Source organism: Anas platyrhynchos, chromosome 8 (assembly GCF_047663525.1).
Source record: "Anas platyrhynchos isolate ZD024472 breed Pekin duck chromosome 8, IASCAAS_PekinDuck_T2T, whole genome shotgun sequence".
NCBI classification, from domain to species: Eukaryota; Metazoa; Chordata; class Aves; order Anseriformes; family Anatidae; genus Anas; species Anas platyrhynchos.
The window spans coordinates 33,703,355-33,720,311 of NC_092594.1; the positions used below are offsets into that span (position 1 = coordinate 33,703,355).

Here is a 16,957-nt window from a genome sequence, read left to right on the forward strand (position 1 = left end):
GATTCATGCCTTTAAAATAAACACCACAATTATGTCACGTATATCATCTCTCCACTTGTACACTTAGCATTCTTTATTTGAAGAATAACAGATGTTTCCTGCGAGAACTTCTGTGCACATGTGCAATTGATAAATTGGGAGGAAATTAATGAATGGAGAAGATAAGCCAATCTGGGCCTAAAAAGATGGTCTCCAGCTGTGAATGGAAGTGATTTATCATTGAGCTGAAGGATCAGCTTTTCTAGCTCAAACCAGCAGATACATCATTACATTTAATCCAGACTTCCACAAAGATATCTAGGAGTTTTGCAATTGACTTCAGCAGAGCCAGGATTTCACCCATAGTATTTATCTAGGCTGAAAGCCCACTCCCCACAGTTGTATTATTATTTATTTATTTAGTGAATGTGGTTATTTCTGTAGTGGAGGAATAAAAACCATCAGTCTGTGCACTCAGGGTAGAGAGTGCAGCTGTAGCTGGTTCCTAGCACAGAAACAGGAGAATGAGCTTTAGTCTATCTGTTCAAGCTTCAGTAATGAGAGTGGCTAATTGGCATGTCATTGTTGACATCTGCCCAAACCATAGACTAAACTAACATGCCCGGGTGGAAACATGAATACCTGAAATAGGCATGGAAACGGTTGTAATTTGCTTAGGTAAGTGTTTGTAGGAAGAGAAATTATAGATGATGCAAATGCTTAGATCAGAAAATAGTATTTTATCTGCAATGAGACTCAACAGAATAAAGCCAAACATTGCCAGACAGAATAAGCATTTGCCATTAAAACTGTGGTGTACAGGGACCCAAACCAGCCAGATAAAGAGGAGGGGGTGAAATCATAATTAAGATCTTGGTTTCTAGTCACACAACCATTCAGTTGTTTGATGCAAATATAATATAGAACTGAATTTAAACGTTGCAACCCCACATTATTTTTCATCTGACATCTCCATGAACTGGCTTACTCTTGCTTTCAAAAAGCAATGAGGCTGGTACAAAGGGATGGGAACCTATGGCTAGAAAGACCCTTTCTGGAGCTAACTTTAAGATCAGTTTGGGTGTACTATTGCACCATTTATCTCCCTAAGCATTTATATGTTTAAGAATGAGGCCTTAGGAAACAGCTGAACACTCAAGAAAAGGCTTCTAACCACTGACACTACGAAATCATCAAGATCACACATTTTTGTTAAATTCCCTTTTATGTCTATTTTTCTCAGATTCAAAACTCCAGTTTCTTCCTCCTGTTAAAAGAATTATACTCCTTCATGCAGCAGAAGCAGAATATTGTGATTTAACTAGTCAGAAGCACACACATGAATCCCGCTGCACGTAGATCAGAGCAAATTCACCAGGGAGATAGGGATACTACGTGGGCATCTTCCCATTTTAGTTGAAGATTGTGGTTTTGTGGAAGGCTACAAAAGAGAGTGCTCTCAGCTGCTGCCCCATGACTAATATAGTTTGGCACCTTCTCAGTAATACATTGATACAACAGAAAAACATACGGCTTTCAGATGGGCTGGCTAAGTGCGACTTGGATGAGAAAGAAAAGATTTTTGTAGGCTTTTCATCCCAGTTCCTTCTGATTTGAAGTCCCAGTAAATCTAATGAAAGTACTTTGTGTGCTGATGCTCAGTCTGGGTCAGGAACTTGGGTTTTTGAAAGAAAGATTGTCCAACGCTTTGTATTTTAATAAATAAAACTCCAAAGAGAATTCTTCATGGTTCAGACACACACTGAGTCTAAAAGCCCTTGTCCAATATATTATAAGATCACTGGCTTGAGGAATCACCCCAAAGGCAAAACTTGATCTTTTTGCGTGAGCAATATAAATCTGAGGCACATGCTGAATTCAGTCAGGAAACTCATCCCACTAGCACCTGAACTGTGGATACAAAGAGGGATATTCATGCAAGGCCATCAAAATACCTATTCAGGGTTCAAATGCTGGCCTAAAAGAACAAGCCTCTCTTCTGCCAAACAAAGCAAAACAAACAATGAAAAGCCACAAAACAGAACAAATAATATGATGAAAATAAAGAAAAAAAGGTCACAACAGTGGTCTTTCTAATTAAATCCTTCATCTGAGAGCTGCTATGAACAGTTGTAACAGTAGTTTCAAGGGTTATTTCCTGAAAAATGGGGGGTTCAGCCCTTGTATTTAAGGCTTTTCATATTACAGCCGTCTGCCCTTATTTAAATGAACATTACATCTTAATACTGTCTTCATATTAATAACAGATTTCATGATGAGCTCCACAGGCTACACTTGATTCTATGGGAGTATAAAAACCAGCATTATTAGTATTTCTGTTACATTTGGTGTCCATTCATTTAAATTTTACTAGGAAGTGACAGCATAAGCATCTGATAACTTGAAAATCATCTGCAATTTACTTTTTCTTAATTTAAACAAAGTGTTCATCATTAGGTTCAGGACTTATCCTCAGGCCACAGTTCCCGATGCGTTTATGTACAAAATGTTACCTCCAGAAAACAGAAAGAATGAACATAGTTACCGGATTAGGTCTAGCAGTGCATCTGCAGAGCTCATGATGGGCTTCCCACCCTCTTCAGTGCTCTCCTTCTGTGCCGCTCCACCAGGATGGATAATGGAGACCATAATGATTCCCACAATCACAGCCACAAATGTTGTCCATAGGTAGTAAGTGACGGTTATGATGCCTAATCGGCTGGAAGTCTTGGCATCCAGGGCTGCCAGCCCAGACATTAAGCTGTGAAAAGAAAACACAAAATATATGGTAGCTTTTGCATAATGTTAATGCAACAGAAAACCCAAATTCCTAGTTATTCCAGTTTACCTGCTTCTTGTGTGATTGCCTGCGTATCTTTTGTAGCTTGCCATAATGCAAAAGCTGTAGCTCTTGTATCTAAAACAATATTCCCTAATTGCTATGTGAGATCCTGGTTCCTTGAAGGAACTTGCACTCACACTGGCCATCTTCTACAGGCAAATTAGGGTAGTTCTTGCCCCCTGAGTTTGGTCCAGGCTGCTCTGACATAGATCCTGGTTCTGTTTCCAAGTGGTCTGAGGCTAAGATTTGAGTTTAGTGTGGCCTGGGACTCTACACTGAGATTTTTCTTTGAATGATTTTCTGTAATCTCTCCAAAGGATGCATCTCAGGAAAACTGCAGGTGAAATAAAATACCACATTTGCTATTTGGTGTGACCTGATTGTCCGGCTTTATCATCAAAACAGAACCAATTACCAGGCCTTTCTACATAAATAGTCATGTACTAAGCTGCACCTCCTTGAATAAGATCTTGACCTCACTCTGGTCAGTAAGGTTGTCTAGAGCCAATACTAAAGTTCAGCTTAACCTTTATAGTAGATTTAATGAAATCACATGGGTGGGATTTAGTGCTCAGGTTCCTGCTATCCTCTAGATTAATTAAGAAAATGCATTGCTTTTCTGCATTGCCAATCTCTCATCTAGGATGTTTTTTGTTAACGCTACAGTAGCAAGGGGAAACATTCATTGTATTGTAATGCAGATCATTTAGAAAATGAGCATCTCCATCTCTCTCACTCTTGTAACCATTGTTATTCCCTCTCTTATCATTTTGAGAAAAATTCCACCTTTTTGTGTGCCTTAAAGTATCACTTACAAACACAGCAGTACATATTAAAAAAACAGTAGCAGCAATGATGGTTCCTTGGCATCTTCCTTGGATACTTCCATATGGAAGACTCAATATTCTAAAACAGTGAGTTAAGTGTTACATGTTACATTACTTTTCTGTAAAACAATCACTGTGTTACTTAGATTTCTAGGACTGAATTCTTCTCACAGGCTGAGGTTTCACAGGCCACGGAGCCAGTTCAATAGCTTGCTGATGCCCATAGAAACTGATACCTATATTGCACTAGATTTAGGATTGTTTTGGTCCCCACGCTGCCACCCCAGAAAACAAAACAAAACAACAACAACAAAAAAAAGTATAATCAGGTTGATTTCTAACTAGATGGATGTTTTTCATAGCAATCATTTTCTGTGTTCATCATAGGTATATTATGCAGGGAAATGGCCATCAGTGGTACAAAGGGCTGATCCTTGACCAAGCAGATCTCTAGCTTGTAGGTAGGACACCATGCAGGCTGGTTACTTGGAGAAGGCACTAAGGAGGAGACAGCCAGTACAGCTTTCTTCCTGGTACTGCCTGGAAGCTGTTATCACTGTGGGAATGGTGCACTGTTTCTCTTGTCCCTGATGCCACTGTGTTGTGTTTGTTCTATAGAACAAACTTGTCTCTTATCTTGTTCACCTGAGAAGAATGTTCAGGAGAACTTAGGGGCAAAAATCTTACTCAAGTATGCCCAGTGGGTCATCTGCTTTTGGGGGTGCCACTTCAGCCTCATGTGGGGATTGGGATCTGGGGGGATGCTGTGCTGCTAGAATCTAATCATACATACATTGGCTCTTAGGTGGCAAATCCTGAGGGGGCTAATAATGAGATTGCTCTGTCTTGGGGATATTCATTAACAAGATCATCATCTGTAATGAGATTATCCTGTCACCAGATAAAGTCATGCTCAGTTCATGCTGTGATGAGAAAGTCCTCAAAAGTAATTAACTATGGAGGTGCAACAGGAGAAACTGGTGTGATGAAGGATGAATAAAGGTCTGGGTTCAGATAAAGCCCTGTGTTCTTCATGGCCCACAAAGCTCAGTTTGAAGAAGGGACAAGAGGAAGAAGTTTTCCAGAGGCTGCAGAGTAACGTCAAACATTTTAAACAATTGCTCAGACTGATTTTTAGGAAGAAATGCCGGTAACTAGTAAGAGACTGTAGTCACTCATTAACTACTTCTCATTTGTCTTGAAATATTTGATGTCAGAAGGAATAGGACAGAAGACATCAAGATTAATAGACATACTGAGCATCAGAGCTACTGTACGAAGTCAGTAATGCACAGTTACATCACAGGATTTCCTCACTGCTGATCCTCAGAGTTCCAGCATTCACATAGTGTAGCCGAGGAATGATGAGAAAAAATACTCCTCTCATTTCCTAGGGAATAGGGAATTCATCAGGAATAGCTTACAAATGGTTTAACTAAAGATCACTGTATTGTGTTCAGGTTTTCCCTTAAAACTAATTTTTATCAGACTTGCTTGGCTACATCAAACCCTTCCCAACAGCTTCCAAGCTTCTTCTTAGACTGAGCAAAGATATTCCCATGCCATTCAATACTAGACTCTCATGAAACACAATGGAATGAAAAATGGGATACCTTTAATTCTTGTCAAGCCTTAGAATCTGATTAGATTTGGAAAAACAGGAAAGATATTTGATTCATAGATTAAAATCATCTGACTTACTAAATAGCTAAGTATTTTCCACAAGTATGTTTTCTGCTTAGCTTCCATAAAATGTTTTAATGATTGCCAAATGGACAAAACAGGATTAAGACGATGAAAAACAATCTGCAGCTTTTCTGAATAATTACAGTACTTGTCGCTCTTTTAATGAGTCTGGCAAGAAAAAAAATCCACAAAAGTGTTTACAAGTTCTTATTTAGGGACCATTTCTTAGTTTGTATAGAAAAAATATAATCTTGAGAATAAGGCTTCCAAAATATGTATTAATGGGTTTTAGATGAGATATTAAATCTTGTAGAGCAGAATTTAAGTGAAATCCCTGATTACTACAATTAAAGACGTTTCTTGCACCTTGCTTTGAAAACAGCTGGTGCTGGATATGAGCAGACATCATCATAAACTAAGTAGCCTCATGACTTCTTTATCTCTTGCATAGGTTGTTCCAATTACAGGAGAAAATGGTCTTTCCGTGGCTTTTCTTTTTGCTGTCTAGAATAGTCTGCTTCATTGTTTTAGTCTCCCATCTTGTTTGTCCAACAGCTTTTGGATGAAATTGTGTATTCTCAGAGACTAAACACAATTTGGAAGAATAGCCTCCAAAACTGTTGTATCTGCTCTACACGTAAGTATCTGACCTATGGTCCTTTTATTTTTGTGGCTTTCAAGCCTCTTCAGAGTTGTGTTTTGATGACCTCAGGACCTCTACACAATGAAAAATTCATGCTCCACAATATTTGCAGGAGTAAAATCTTATTTAAGGTTTGTAGTTTTATTCATAACAATTAAAAGATGTCTAGATTTTTTTTTTTTTGAGACTTGGGTAATTCTGAATCTACTCTGCTTTGTTTTCTGGCAGCTGTTTTCATGCAGACAAATTTGTCTTATCTCTTCTCTGAACTAGTCACATTTTTATTGGTGAAAGAGACTCAGGAAGCCAGTAAATAAAATAGAAGTATTTTGGTCAATGGCTGGAAATGGAAAACAATTCAAGAAAGTTTATTTACTTGCAGCATTTTAGTGGGGCAGATATTTAAGGCTTAATTATTTCACTAAGACTTCAGTTGTTTCATTGTTTACAGTTACTAAAAAAAAAAACATACAACAGTTAAATTACTTTGTCTAGGATGGCTTGATTAGAATTTGTTTCCTTTTTTTGGACAGTCTTTATGTGATTTATGAAAGATTACAACAAATTATTTCTCTATTGGGTCCTGGTTGAGGGAGAAATGTGAAGAGGGAAGCCAGGATCAGAGGAAGAACTAAAGGAATCTAGATTAAGTTCTTAAGGGGAAAATGGAAGCAATGAGGAAGCCCTCAACAACTCCAGGAATTATTTTTATATGTGACTAAATAAAAAATTAAACACTGTAATAATACAAACAAATGAAACTACTAAATACTATGTCTTACATCTGCTTTAAGAAAAACCTGCATAACCTCCCCTCTGCAACCACTACAAAAAAATTATTACAGCAATTTTCAAGTAATGAGGAAGGGAATTCTGTCGATACCTTGGAAATCTAATTAGTCCCATGCAAACAGGTCATTAAACTCTTATGAGCACCCTTATGGCTTGTTCTGGCTGTTACTGTTAAGCATCAGAATATTTATGAAGTATTTTATTTACAAATAAAAATAGAACTGTCTAGCTTCCCTACCATTCTCTATTTTTTTTTCTGTTGCATTCTGATAGAAAGCAAATTTTTGACCTACATCGAGAGCAAACCTAGATCCCCAGAAATGGAAAAGACAAGAAGCTGCTGTTAAGACTCCATTCTGCTTGTTTATTTTGTCTTCCTCACCACCAGAAGCCATCTGGATGTTGCTTTGAAATAGATGGATTATGGATAAAGTTATCAGAAAGGATTAGTGTGATTAGAAAGACATTAATCCTGTCAAGAAGTAATGGTCAAGTATTAACCACCAACAGTTGGTCCTAGAATCATATTTGTTTTCATTCATCCCGTACCCTCCCTCGCATTCTCATTTTGTAATTGCATGCTGTAGAAAAGACCTTCCTGAGCAAGTTGTCCCAGTGAGGCTGGGAAGCTCCTCTAACAGCTACATTAGAGATGATTATATTACAGTTGAGCATCATGAAAGTGAAGTGCTGGCTTCACTAATGCTGCCTGGTCACGCAGGCAGGCTGTCTTGTAGCTTTTTGTCAAGGTCAGTGCCTTTAGGTTTCAACGTGGTAATAATCTCCATTTCCATAACTCGAGCCATTTAATCATCTTGAAATGCTTCCCAAATATAACAGACCATCATATAGGAAGGCAGTATCTCCACGTTACAGACAAGGAAACAAAGAAAGTAAGGCGCTTATTTAAATACAAACAATTTGCAGAGAAAATGATAAGCCTGAAGCTCTCTCTGTACTGCGATGGGCCATCATCTTCATCAGTGCCCAGGCTGCTTCTGTTCCATGGAGGTACTATTTATGGAAGAACTCGTTGCAACAATGAAAATAAGACACTTTAATGAGAAAAAGAGATAAGAAACTTTCTCTGGTTCTTTCTCTAGTTTGATGCTTGATTGTTCTCTTAGTTTCCAATGAAATTCAAATGATTTTAGCAGCAGGGATCAGAACGACTTTTTCTTTCCAGGATATTTTTTTGCTTTCTTCTAACATGACAGAATACCTACAGAGCTAGATGCTGCTGTGGCTGTGACGGAGATTAATGCTGTCATCACACACCACAGTGACAGTGGTACTAGTGCGAGCACCGTAGCCCGTCTCTGTCTCTGCTTCACCCTGTATGGCCTCCCTTTACAGTGTATATATATTTTTTTCATCTCCAGATGCCATGTCACACCACACAGGAAGAAATGCCTCCTGCCCAGACTTGCACAAACACAGCTGGTTAGCACACTGCTGGTCCCTACCTGTATACATGTCACAGACAATCAAGTGGCATCTTGGTTGGAAGCCTGTGCCACCCTACACTTCCAGTCCCATCCACCCACTTCTAAGTGATGCCAGGACATCTCATGGCATGACATCACTTGTCTAGGTACAGAGGAATGTAAAATCCTACAGTAACCCGTGCTCATACCCTGAACTAAGCTGGATTAGGTATGTGTCATGCACTTGCAGAGGGATGCCCCTTTGGTATAGATAACCACTCTTTCCATGTATGTTTACATAGAGCCCAGACAAGCAATAAAACCTAGGTTCTCTATGAACTTTACTGAGATTACAGTAGTTTTGGGGACTGCCAGTGTACTAGCAGACTTACGATGATCTAACCACAGTTAAGAAACTAGCGTGATCACTTCACAGAATCACAGAATCACTTGTACTCAGATTAATGATCTCTATCTAATGTCATGTATTATTAAAAGTTGTAGTATTGCAGTGTGATTTTCAAAGGAGATGGCTTTGAAAGCCAGGAGAAGGGGCTTCCTAAGGTTTATCTCATTTGCAAATCAAATAATAGGAAACAGCATTTTTAAAGTTTAGATATCTAGGCATCAATGAAAATAAAATGGCTATGCACCATAGAAGTGAATACAGAAAGTGGTAGCTGTTTTACAACTAGGACTGTTGCAGCAGTTTCTGTGCAGTTAGATTACCAGCTATAAACAGCACATAAAGTGTGAATTAACTTTTCAGAGAGCCTCAGGGTACAACTGTTTTGCTAAAGACAGTGGAATCTCAAAGGTGTCGAGCATGATGGAAAATCTGGCCCTTCATCTTCAAGCTATAGCAAATAAAAATGCCAGAAGATCTATCTGTCTGCAATACACTATTTGAAGTGTTTGTGTTAAATTTTACAACCAGGCTGTCAGGAGCTGAAACAACTAATTCTACATTTCTAGTACATCAGAACATGCAACTTTCTGCAATGCATTTTTTTTCTCTGTTGAAAAATGCTTTATGAAATAGCAAGAGTTTTATTTTTTACCCCAAATGTTGAGCTTTCCTTTTCCTTATTCTGTGGCACTTGTGATCTTTAATGATAAACCAACATATATAACAAAAAGCCTGCCAAGAACTTACATCATGCATTGTATTTTCTTAGTGTGCTATAGGAAATCTGCTTTTATGGACTAATGTAAACAAGCCAGGATTTTGTTTAGCTCACAGTGAAGATCAATGTGCAATGGCTATTCCGTCATTGCTTCCTCTCCAACAGTCCAATACACAAGGCTACTGGGACACATCTATAAATGCTGGAAGGATTGAACAGCAACCTTTGATCACTGACTGATAAAGGAGACCTGAGATAATGTAATATAGCACGTGCAGAATTCAGGCTGGCCTGTTGACTTTAGCTGTGCTGATAAAGCATTTCCTAAATGCAGAGGTCAGGATGCAAATGAAAACAAATTTTCTATTAAATATGATTGTGCAGCTTAACATCTGTGGAAAGCACGGAAAGAGCCAAGAATCTTAATAATACTTGATTTTCTGGTCCGTAAGTTCTTTCAAGTGTTTTTAGATTAAGAAAAGACCAAAAGGATTTGGAAGACAAATTTGGATTATCAACAAAAGTCAGATTTATTCAACTGTTTATAATTCACACATGTTTCTATCCTAAGGATACAGAAGGGATTCAGCCAGCCCCTCAAACTTCACATGCCATTTCTCTTTCTTTTACAAGACACTAAGTATTTTAGAGTGATTAGAAGACTACAGAAAGATTCTGTCAAGTCACAAACTACTCAGATCCCATTTGTAATCACATCAGTGCTTTCCACAGTCATTTACCCTGTGACCATAGATGTCTGTTGCACATCGTTAGATCCCTACTGATGCTGCCTAAATAATTTGTACTGAGTTGGTTCAATTTTGTCATTGTGACATGCATAACTCTGTAGCATGTTGCTTTTCTCCAAAAACAGTTTGTAACTGTAGGTTACACAGATAAGAAAAAACACAAGAAAACTATTAGGTACAACCACTAGATTCTATATTTCTAAACACAGCTAACAACACTGACAATGTCACAATTTATAAAGTAGTGAAAGCTCTAAAAATGTCTGAGGCACAGAGAAAAGATTCATAAGAAGGTTTCCTAAGAAAGTAGAATGCATTTTTCCTCTACAAGCTCAGGCAATCTCTAAGCATCATTTGGAGAACTGTTGGGGTAATCTGAGATCAGTTCTGCAATATAATAGAGATATGGGTAATTTAAAGTAGTTAATGGTGTTGAGTGAGATTGCTGTGTGTCCAGTTCTTCATATCCTTGGGTAATCCTCCCCTTTCACTTTCATTCAAGTGTAGTTCTGCTTTGCACTCTAAAAGTATATGTATTTATCCCCTTGAGTCATCTCCTTAACAGTCCCATCTCTAGACCAACCTCAATAAAAGAGCAGATGCCATATCCTAGGAGAGGGCTAACAGCTTGTTCTCACTGGAGGGAAATGTATTTCTGTTTTTATTTCCATGACAGTGATACATGACAGGTAATTCAGAAATGGGATGCTATACACACTTTATGTTACCATTCAGGCATCCCACATATTTTCCCATACTAACCCAACAGAATATTTACCCTCCTCTGTTGGGAAGACCTGTTCCAAAGTGCTGATATTTTTCTATAGGCAATGTAACACAGGTAAAACAGAGGAAAGATTCCAGAGTTGAATAATATGAAGAAAAAGCCCTGTGTTTCCAATTGCAATTTAATTATACCAGAAAATATGTGTGCTCTGAGGACATGACAAAACACTGTTCTGAGCACTCCTCTGTGAACTCCTGAGGCTCCTCAGTGAACTGTGGGCAGCATTTTGCAGCCACTCCTCAACACCTCACTAGAAAATACAGAATTAAATTTGATTGCACTTGATTAAGCTCCATTTTGGCAACTGCATAAGCATAGGAACAGTGACTGATATTTAGCAAAGAATGACGGGAAGGGATAGTTTCATTCATATGTGGTAGAAAAGACCCAAGCGAAAACTGATGAGAAGTTTACATTATCTATCCTTTCCCATTTAATCTTCAGTTAAACTATGTGAGTTTTTTCAGGATAATATAAAAATTATCTCTCAGGACCAGGAACGGATTAGAAGAAATAGCACTGCACATACTGTCATTCATGCAAAACCAGTATCATTGAGTAAATGAATTTTGGCTGGCAACTTGGTTTAAATTTAATTATAAGAAAGAAGACATTTCATGTCCTTCTAGAGATTTGTATCTCCTTTCTGAATAGGCATGGTATTGCCCATACCAGCCACAGATTTACACTCATGGTAGAAATTTCAGATTGCAAAGTTCAGTAGTGGCCTCTGAGTGTTTGGGTAAAATTTTTCATCCCAAGCAAACTCTTAAGCTTCAGTAATAAAACAGACAATCTCCTGTCTGTGGTGTATTATCAGTCTCGTTTACACTAACAGCAAGCAAAGCAGTGCCTGAAACAATTCGCCCAAGCTAATGGTCTGTCTTACAATGTATTTTAACTAAACCCCAAACTCCCAAAGAATATACTATCACTCTGAAGTTATTTAGGGTATGTCTGCGCAGACAACTGCAGACAGACATGGACTCCTCTGTCTTCACTTTGAGCTGCCAAGACTGGTCCGGAAGCCATACAGCCGCGCCAGCCCTTCTCATACAAGCTTGGGCGCAGAGCCATGCTAATGCGGCTACAGACTTCCGGCATGCAGCTGGCCCAGGTCTGCCCGGTTTGGCTCGTAGGCTGAGCCAGTTCACATCTGTGTGCACCCAGTGGATCTACACAGCCTCTTATGTAGTTATTACAGTTTTCAGATCTTCAAATATAACTAACAAGTCCCAATAGACAAAATTTGGTATGGCACAGTAGAGCTCAACAAGAACAGAATTCCATTAAAACAGCAAGAGCAATATTTTTCATTAGTGGGATGTTAAAAGGCCAATGCTTTCCCCAAATCAGAGAACTGAAAAAAAATAATATGGGTAAAAGGGTGCTATGCTGGAGTAGTTTCCTAACTAAATACCAGGCTTTAACAGCATGAGTAACAATGACCCACTCAGGAATCTGAGCAGAAGGATAAGGGATTACCAGAACTGATGGCATTATGGACAGGAATCCCCTTAAAGACAGACAGTTCTATATTTAGCATACCGTATTTAATTCAGCCAGCAACCCCCCAGAAGTATCAAATATTTATTACTATCCCCAAATGAACCTTCAAATAAATGTAAATTTTTATTAGCATACAATTGCTTGTATCAGACACAACATACTTAGAGGAATGGGCTTTAAATTTGTTAAAATTCCTCGTCAAATTAGTTATTTAGATGTGTTTTTGCTTAGTGCAGAGCACAAAAACGTTGACATTAGATTTGAGTATTTCAAGCTCTCAGAACCTGAGAAACCAAAGTGATGCACGGGTGTCTTGGACAATCAGTTTGTCCTGAAAGCACTACCTGCCGGTGGAGGATACAAGTGGTGTAAAAAAAAAAGAAAAGGAGCTTATCATTAACTACGCTGAAAGAAAGCAGAGATTTTCTGGGTAGGCAACAGTATTAGAAAAAGCCTCGGATGGCCTCCTGTATATACAAGATCTTAGTGCACCGGAGTGACTGCAAACACCCCGGTAACAACTCGTGGTTCCTGACTCTTCTAGACAGAGCCATCTCCTGGCTAAAGGATGTAATACGGCACCGAGATCCCTTTGACAACCTGTTAAGTTCTCTTCCTTCCTCAGACTAGTTAATCAATTCTAACAGTACAGCTCAGAGATTCCTTGCTGATACACCTGTAAATAACTTACAACTATCAAAGGCTGTGTCAGAGCAGCTTTTTCCACTGTGCTGCTTTGACTCCTAGAATCTCAAAACAAACAAACAAACAAACAAAAAACCACAAGGGTATCTAAAAGACTATACATTTTAGGGAAGGTATGTGACTTTACTCCAACCCTTTTCTGTCCTCAGTAGATCACTTGCTCATGTGACATTATGTTTTCCTTGGAAAACTCTCCTTCTACCTCTCTAAAAAATCCTTTATTTTGTCTTGATGTTTTCTAGCTGTGTAGGACACAACCAGGTATGAATCTATGGTCACATTAGGAGTGCCAGACATGCAAGCACCATGAATCTGCTTCATTCTGTACAAAAAACATGGGAAGTTAGATGCCAAGATGGGATTTAAAAATAAAATTAGCACTGGATTGTGTTTATTTTCAGTAACTCTCAGTGACCTGAAGTCTAGAAACTTATCTTTCTCTTAAAATGAAAGATGAGTTTTTGGCATACCTATTGGGTTCCAGAAAGAAGCTGAGGCTTCAAGTAAACGCACCAAATACTACAATTTTTTTTTTTCTCAGATCTGTTAAGATAAAGTTAGCTTTGCTACTCTCCATCACGCCTTATCTCTTCTCTCAGCACTGGGCTGAGAAGGTTTTTGTCCGTCTAACTGGTATTTGGTTGTTATTGTAGTCAGTTGTAAGACAGAAAAAATTACAGGAGAGTAACTGTTGTCCTAAATTAGGCCAACCCGCTGCAAAGACAGCTACCATGCACCATCCCTGAGCATCAGGATCTAGATCATTAATTCTGCCACTGACAAAATTGCATTATTTAAGGTTCTGCCTTTAACGTACTAGGAAATCACTTTCACTTCCAGCTGAAACCATGCGTACATTAGTAATTCACTGGACACATTTTTTTTTTTTTTTTCAATATTTATCATACTGCAGCAAATCTCCAAAAGAACTACAGAGGATTATAAATTAACTGTACTTTTATTAACTGGCAGCCAAAAGGACCAACTGCACCCTGGGGTGCATCTGGCACAGCACTGCCAGCTGGCTGAGGGAAGGGACTGTCCTGCTCTGCTCTGTGCTGGTGCGGCCTCACCTTGAGCACTGGGTGCTCATTTAGGCTCCACAGTATAAAACACATAAAACTATAAGAGAGCATCCAAACGAGGACTTCAAAGACGGTGAAGGTCCTATAGGACAAGGTGTATGATTTGCAACTGAAGTCACTGGGTTTGTTCAGCCCCCAGCAGAGCAGGCTGAGGGGAGGCCTCATGGCGGCCTGCAGCTCCCTCACGAGGGAGCGGAGGGGCAGGCGCTGAGCTCTGCTCTCTGGGGACAGCGACAGGACCTGAGGGAACAGCATGGAGCTGGGACAGGGGAGGGTCAGGCTGGGGGTTAGGGAAAGGTTCTTGACCTAGAGGGTGGTCGGGCACTGGGACAGGCTGCCCAGGGCAGTGGTCACAGCACCGAGCCTGACAGAGTTCAAGAAGCGTTTGGACACTGTTCTCAGACATTGGGTCTGATTTTTGGGTGATCCCGCATGGAACCAGAAGTCAGAGTTGATAATCCTTGTGGGTCCCTTCCAATTTAGAATATCTTATGATTGTATGATTCTGTGATTTTTCATCCACATTTGCATGGTGTATTTTTCATCCACATTTGCATGGTGTATTATTTAAAATATTTAGATTTAAGGTAGGCTTTTTGATATGGTGGGTTATTTATTCATTTAACTTCTAGTTCTCTTGAAGGGAAAAGTCCTCCCATTAGGTGGAAGGAAGAAAACATCAATTAAAAAAACAACTAGTCTTTGAGCAAATAAAACCTGTATGAGGTACTGCAGAAACTTTCCTATTGATTAAAGATGTTCATAGCTCTACTTTCAATATGAATCTACAGCAGTAGGTAATGCTCCCAGCACTTCAATATTTATTCAGTCAAAACCAAAGTAGTGCTATCCTATTTCTTATTTAGGAAACTTTAAAAGTTATTGGAACGATCACTGTCTTCACTTACCTTGAGACAACCAGGGGGAGGATCAGCATTTTCAGCATCCTCATCAGTAACTCACCGGGAAACTGGAAATAACTAATTTCCTAGAAATACATGGAGAGATGCTTATTGTTTTGAGATAAAGACTATCTGCCTTCATGAGACCTGCTAGAGCTGTGAGTCAAGTGGTACAATCAGGTAACACTGGTAAAATCTCAAGCTTTAGTATATAAGGTAGCAAAGGTTATAGGCTTTAAGAGATCATTTTAAAATTCATTCAATTACATATTGTGTTGTAATTTAACAAAACACGCAGGATTTTTCATTCCTTTGTAAAAGATGACAAAAATGAAATAGGCCACCTCCTAGGGACTACTATTAATAGGTTGCCTTGAAAAATATCTTCATTCTGCATTTTGTGTTTTGCTAGATATGTATGAAACTACTGCTTGGAAACAAAAAGTCTTCAGACTACAGATAGGGGTAGCAGAACATAGAATTATTTTAGCTCTTGTGTTTACTAAGTGCCATAATTTTTAACTTTTTATATTATACATTTTTTATATTGTATGCTCAAACAATGCATTCAGCAATGTATGTTGCCCTGTGTACACTGATAGACCAATACAGTAGTAAGAAATGAGTAGTCACAAAATAAAAAAGCTTAGTTTAAGTACACAGGAGGAGAAATCCCCAAGTGATTCCAATAACATGGTCTGTTAATGATGGGAGATCTTAAATTTATTAATATAAAATACTATTGTTATACTATAAACACTTGTACCGCCATACATCTGATGGTGAAAATTATTGACAATGTTTTCTTTAGACATACATGTTCCAAGGTAATATAAAATCCAACAAACATACGATACTGTTTTAACATTCATTCAATTTTTTATCTATTCTCACAACATTGCAATGTAGTTATGTCATATTTACTAGCTATCTTAAAGACCAGAACACTTTGCAATACACGTTTGAGAATGTGTGAAAAGACCCAAAGAGCAGTGTGTAGATCAACAAATAAAACAAATTTAACAAATTTAACAAATACACATACATGCTTTTTATCTCAGAAAGTCCATCCTGAAGTTCCTCAGTTGCTATGTCTTTTGTTACTTAAGTACGATATTTTCTCTGCAGTGATACACTCAGCCATGCCACACATACCTGCTGGGAGAGACGTCTCGTCCTAAGGAAGAATCCGAGAAGACAGCCCACGGTGACCGACAGCACTGAGAGAATGAGTAAACCATTTCTTTTACAAACATCCTTGACCCGAGCGAGGATTGCATCAAAAGCCACTGCCATGCTGTCCTCCGTGCAATTTGGAGAAGAATCAGCATCCCACGGAGAGAGAATTCACTCACTCCTCTTGTAGGAGTGGACAGACCTAGCTCTGTATAGATCAGATCAAAGCATTTCCAGTTCTGCTTAGCTGACCTGCAAGGTCACCCCTCTGCCAATCGCCACCAAGCAAACAGCTGGCATTATTGTTCCAAATTAATACCAATAATCCTATTATCGACTACATCATTAAGAGCCTGGAAGAAGATTAGGGGGCTCTGGAAAATTAGAACAGAATGCAGTAGTATTTCTAAAACAAGACTGGTTCAAAACAAAGCAATGCTCTTGGAAGGAACGCTGTGTTTGAGTACATTATGTGGTCTTCCTGGTTTGGGATTTGGGGATCAATGTAATTCATGCATACAAATGCATACAGGTAATGTTACTGCACCATTTTCCTGTGCAGGACAGAGCAGGTAACATTGTGAACTGGACTATCACAACAGGGCAAACCAGGTAAAACTGAACTTCGTTAACTAAAGCAGGCTTGGATATTTTGTTTTTGAGACCAAGAAAAGACTGAATGTGTAGCCTAAGAGCCACGTATTGATCAGAAAAGACTGAT

At 38.8% G+C, this 16,957-nt stretch overlaps 1 protein-coding gene across 1 annotated transcript in view; it reads right to left on the minus strand.

The window, feature by feature from the left end:
• SLC1A7 (solute carrier family 1 member 7) overlaps nucleotides 1-16,411 on the minus strand; it is a 47,577-nt gene extending 31,166 nt beyond the window's left edge. Inside the window, exons 1-3 of the mRNA XM_005027236.6 lie at nucleotides 16,216-16,411; nucleotides 15,067-15,146; nucleotides 2,525-2,740 (exon numbers count right to left, since the gene is read on the minus strand). Of these exons, the coding sequence (XP_005027293.1) occupies nucleotides 2,525-2,740; nucleotides 15,067-15,146; nucleotides 16,216-16,356 (437 nt within the window). The 5' untranslated portion in view covers nucleotides 16,357-16,411. The remainder of the gene's footprint in view (nucleotides 1-2,524; nucleotides 2,741-15,066; nucleotides 15,147-16,215) is intronic.
• Nucleotides 16,412-16,957: the final 546 nt, after the last annotated feature.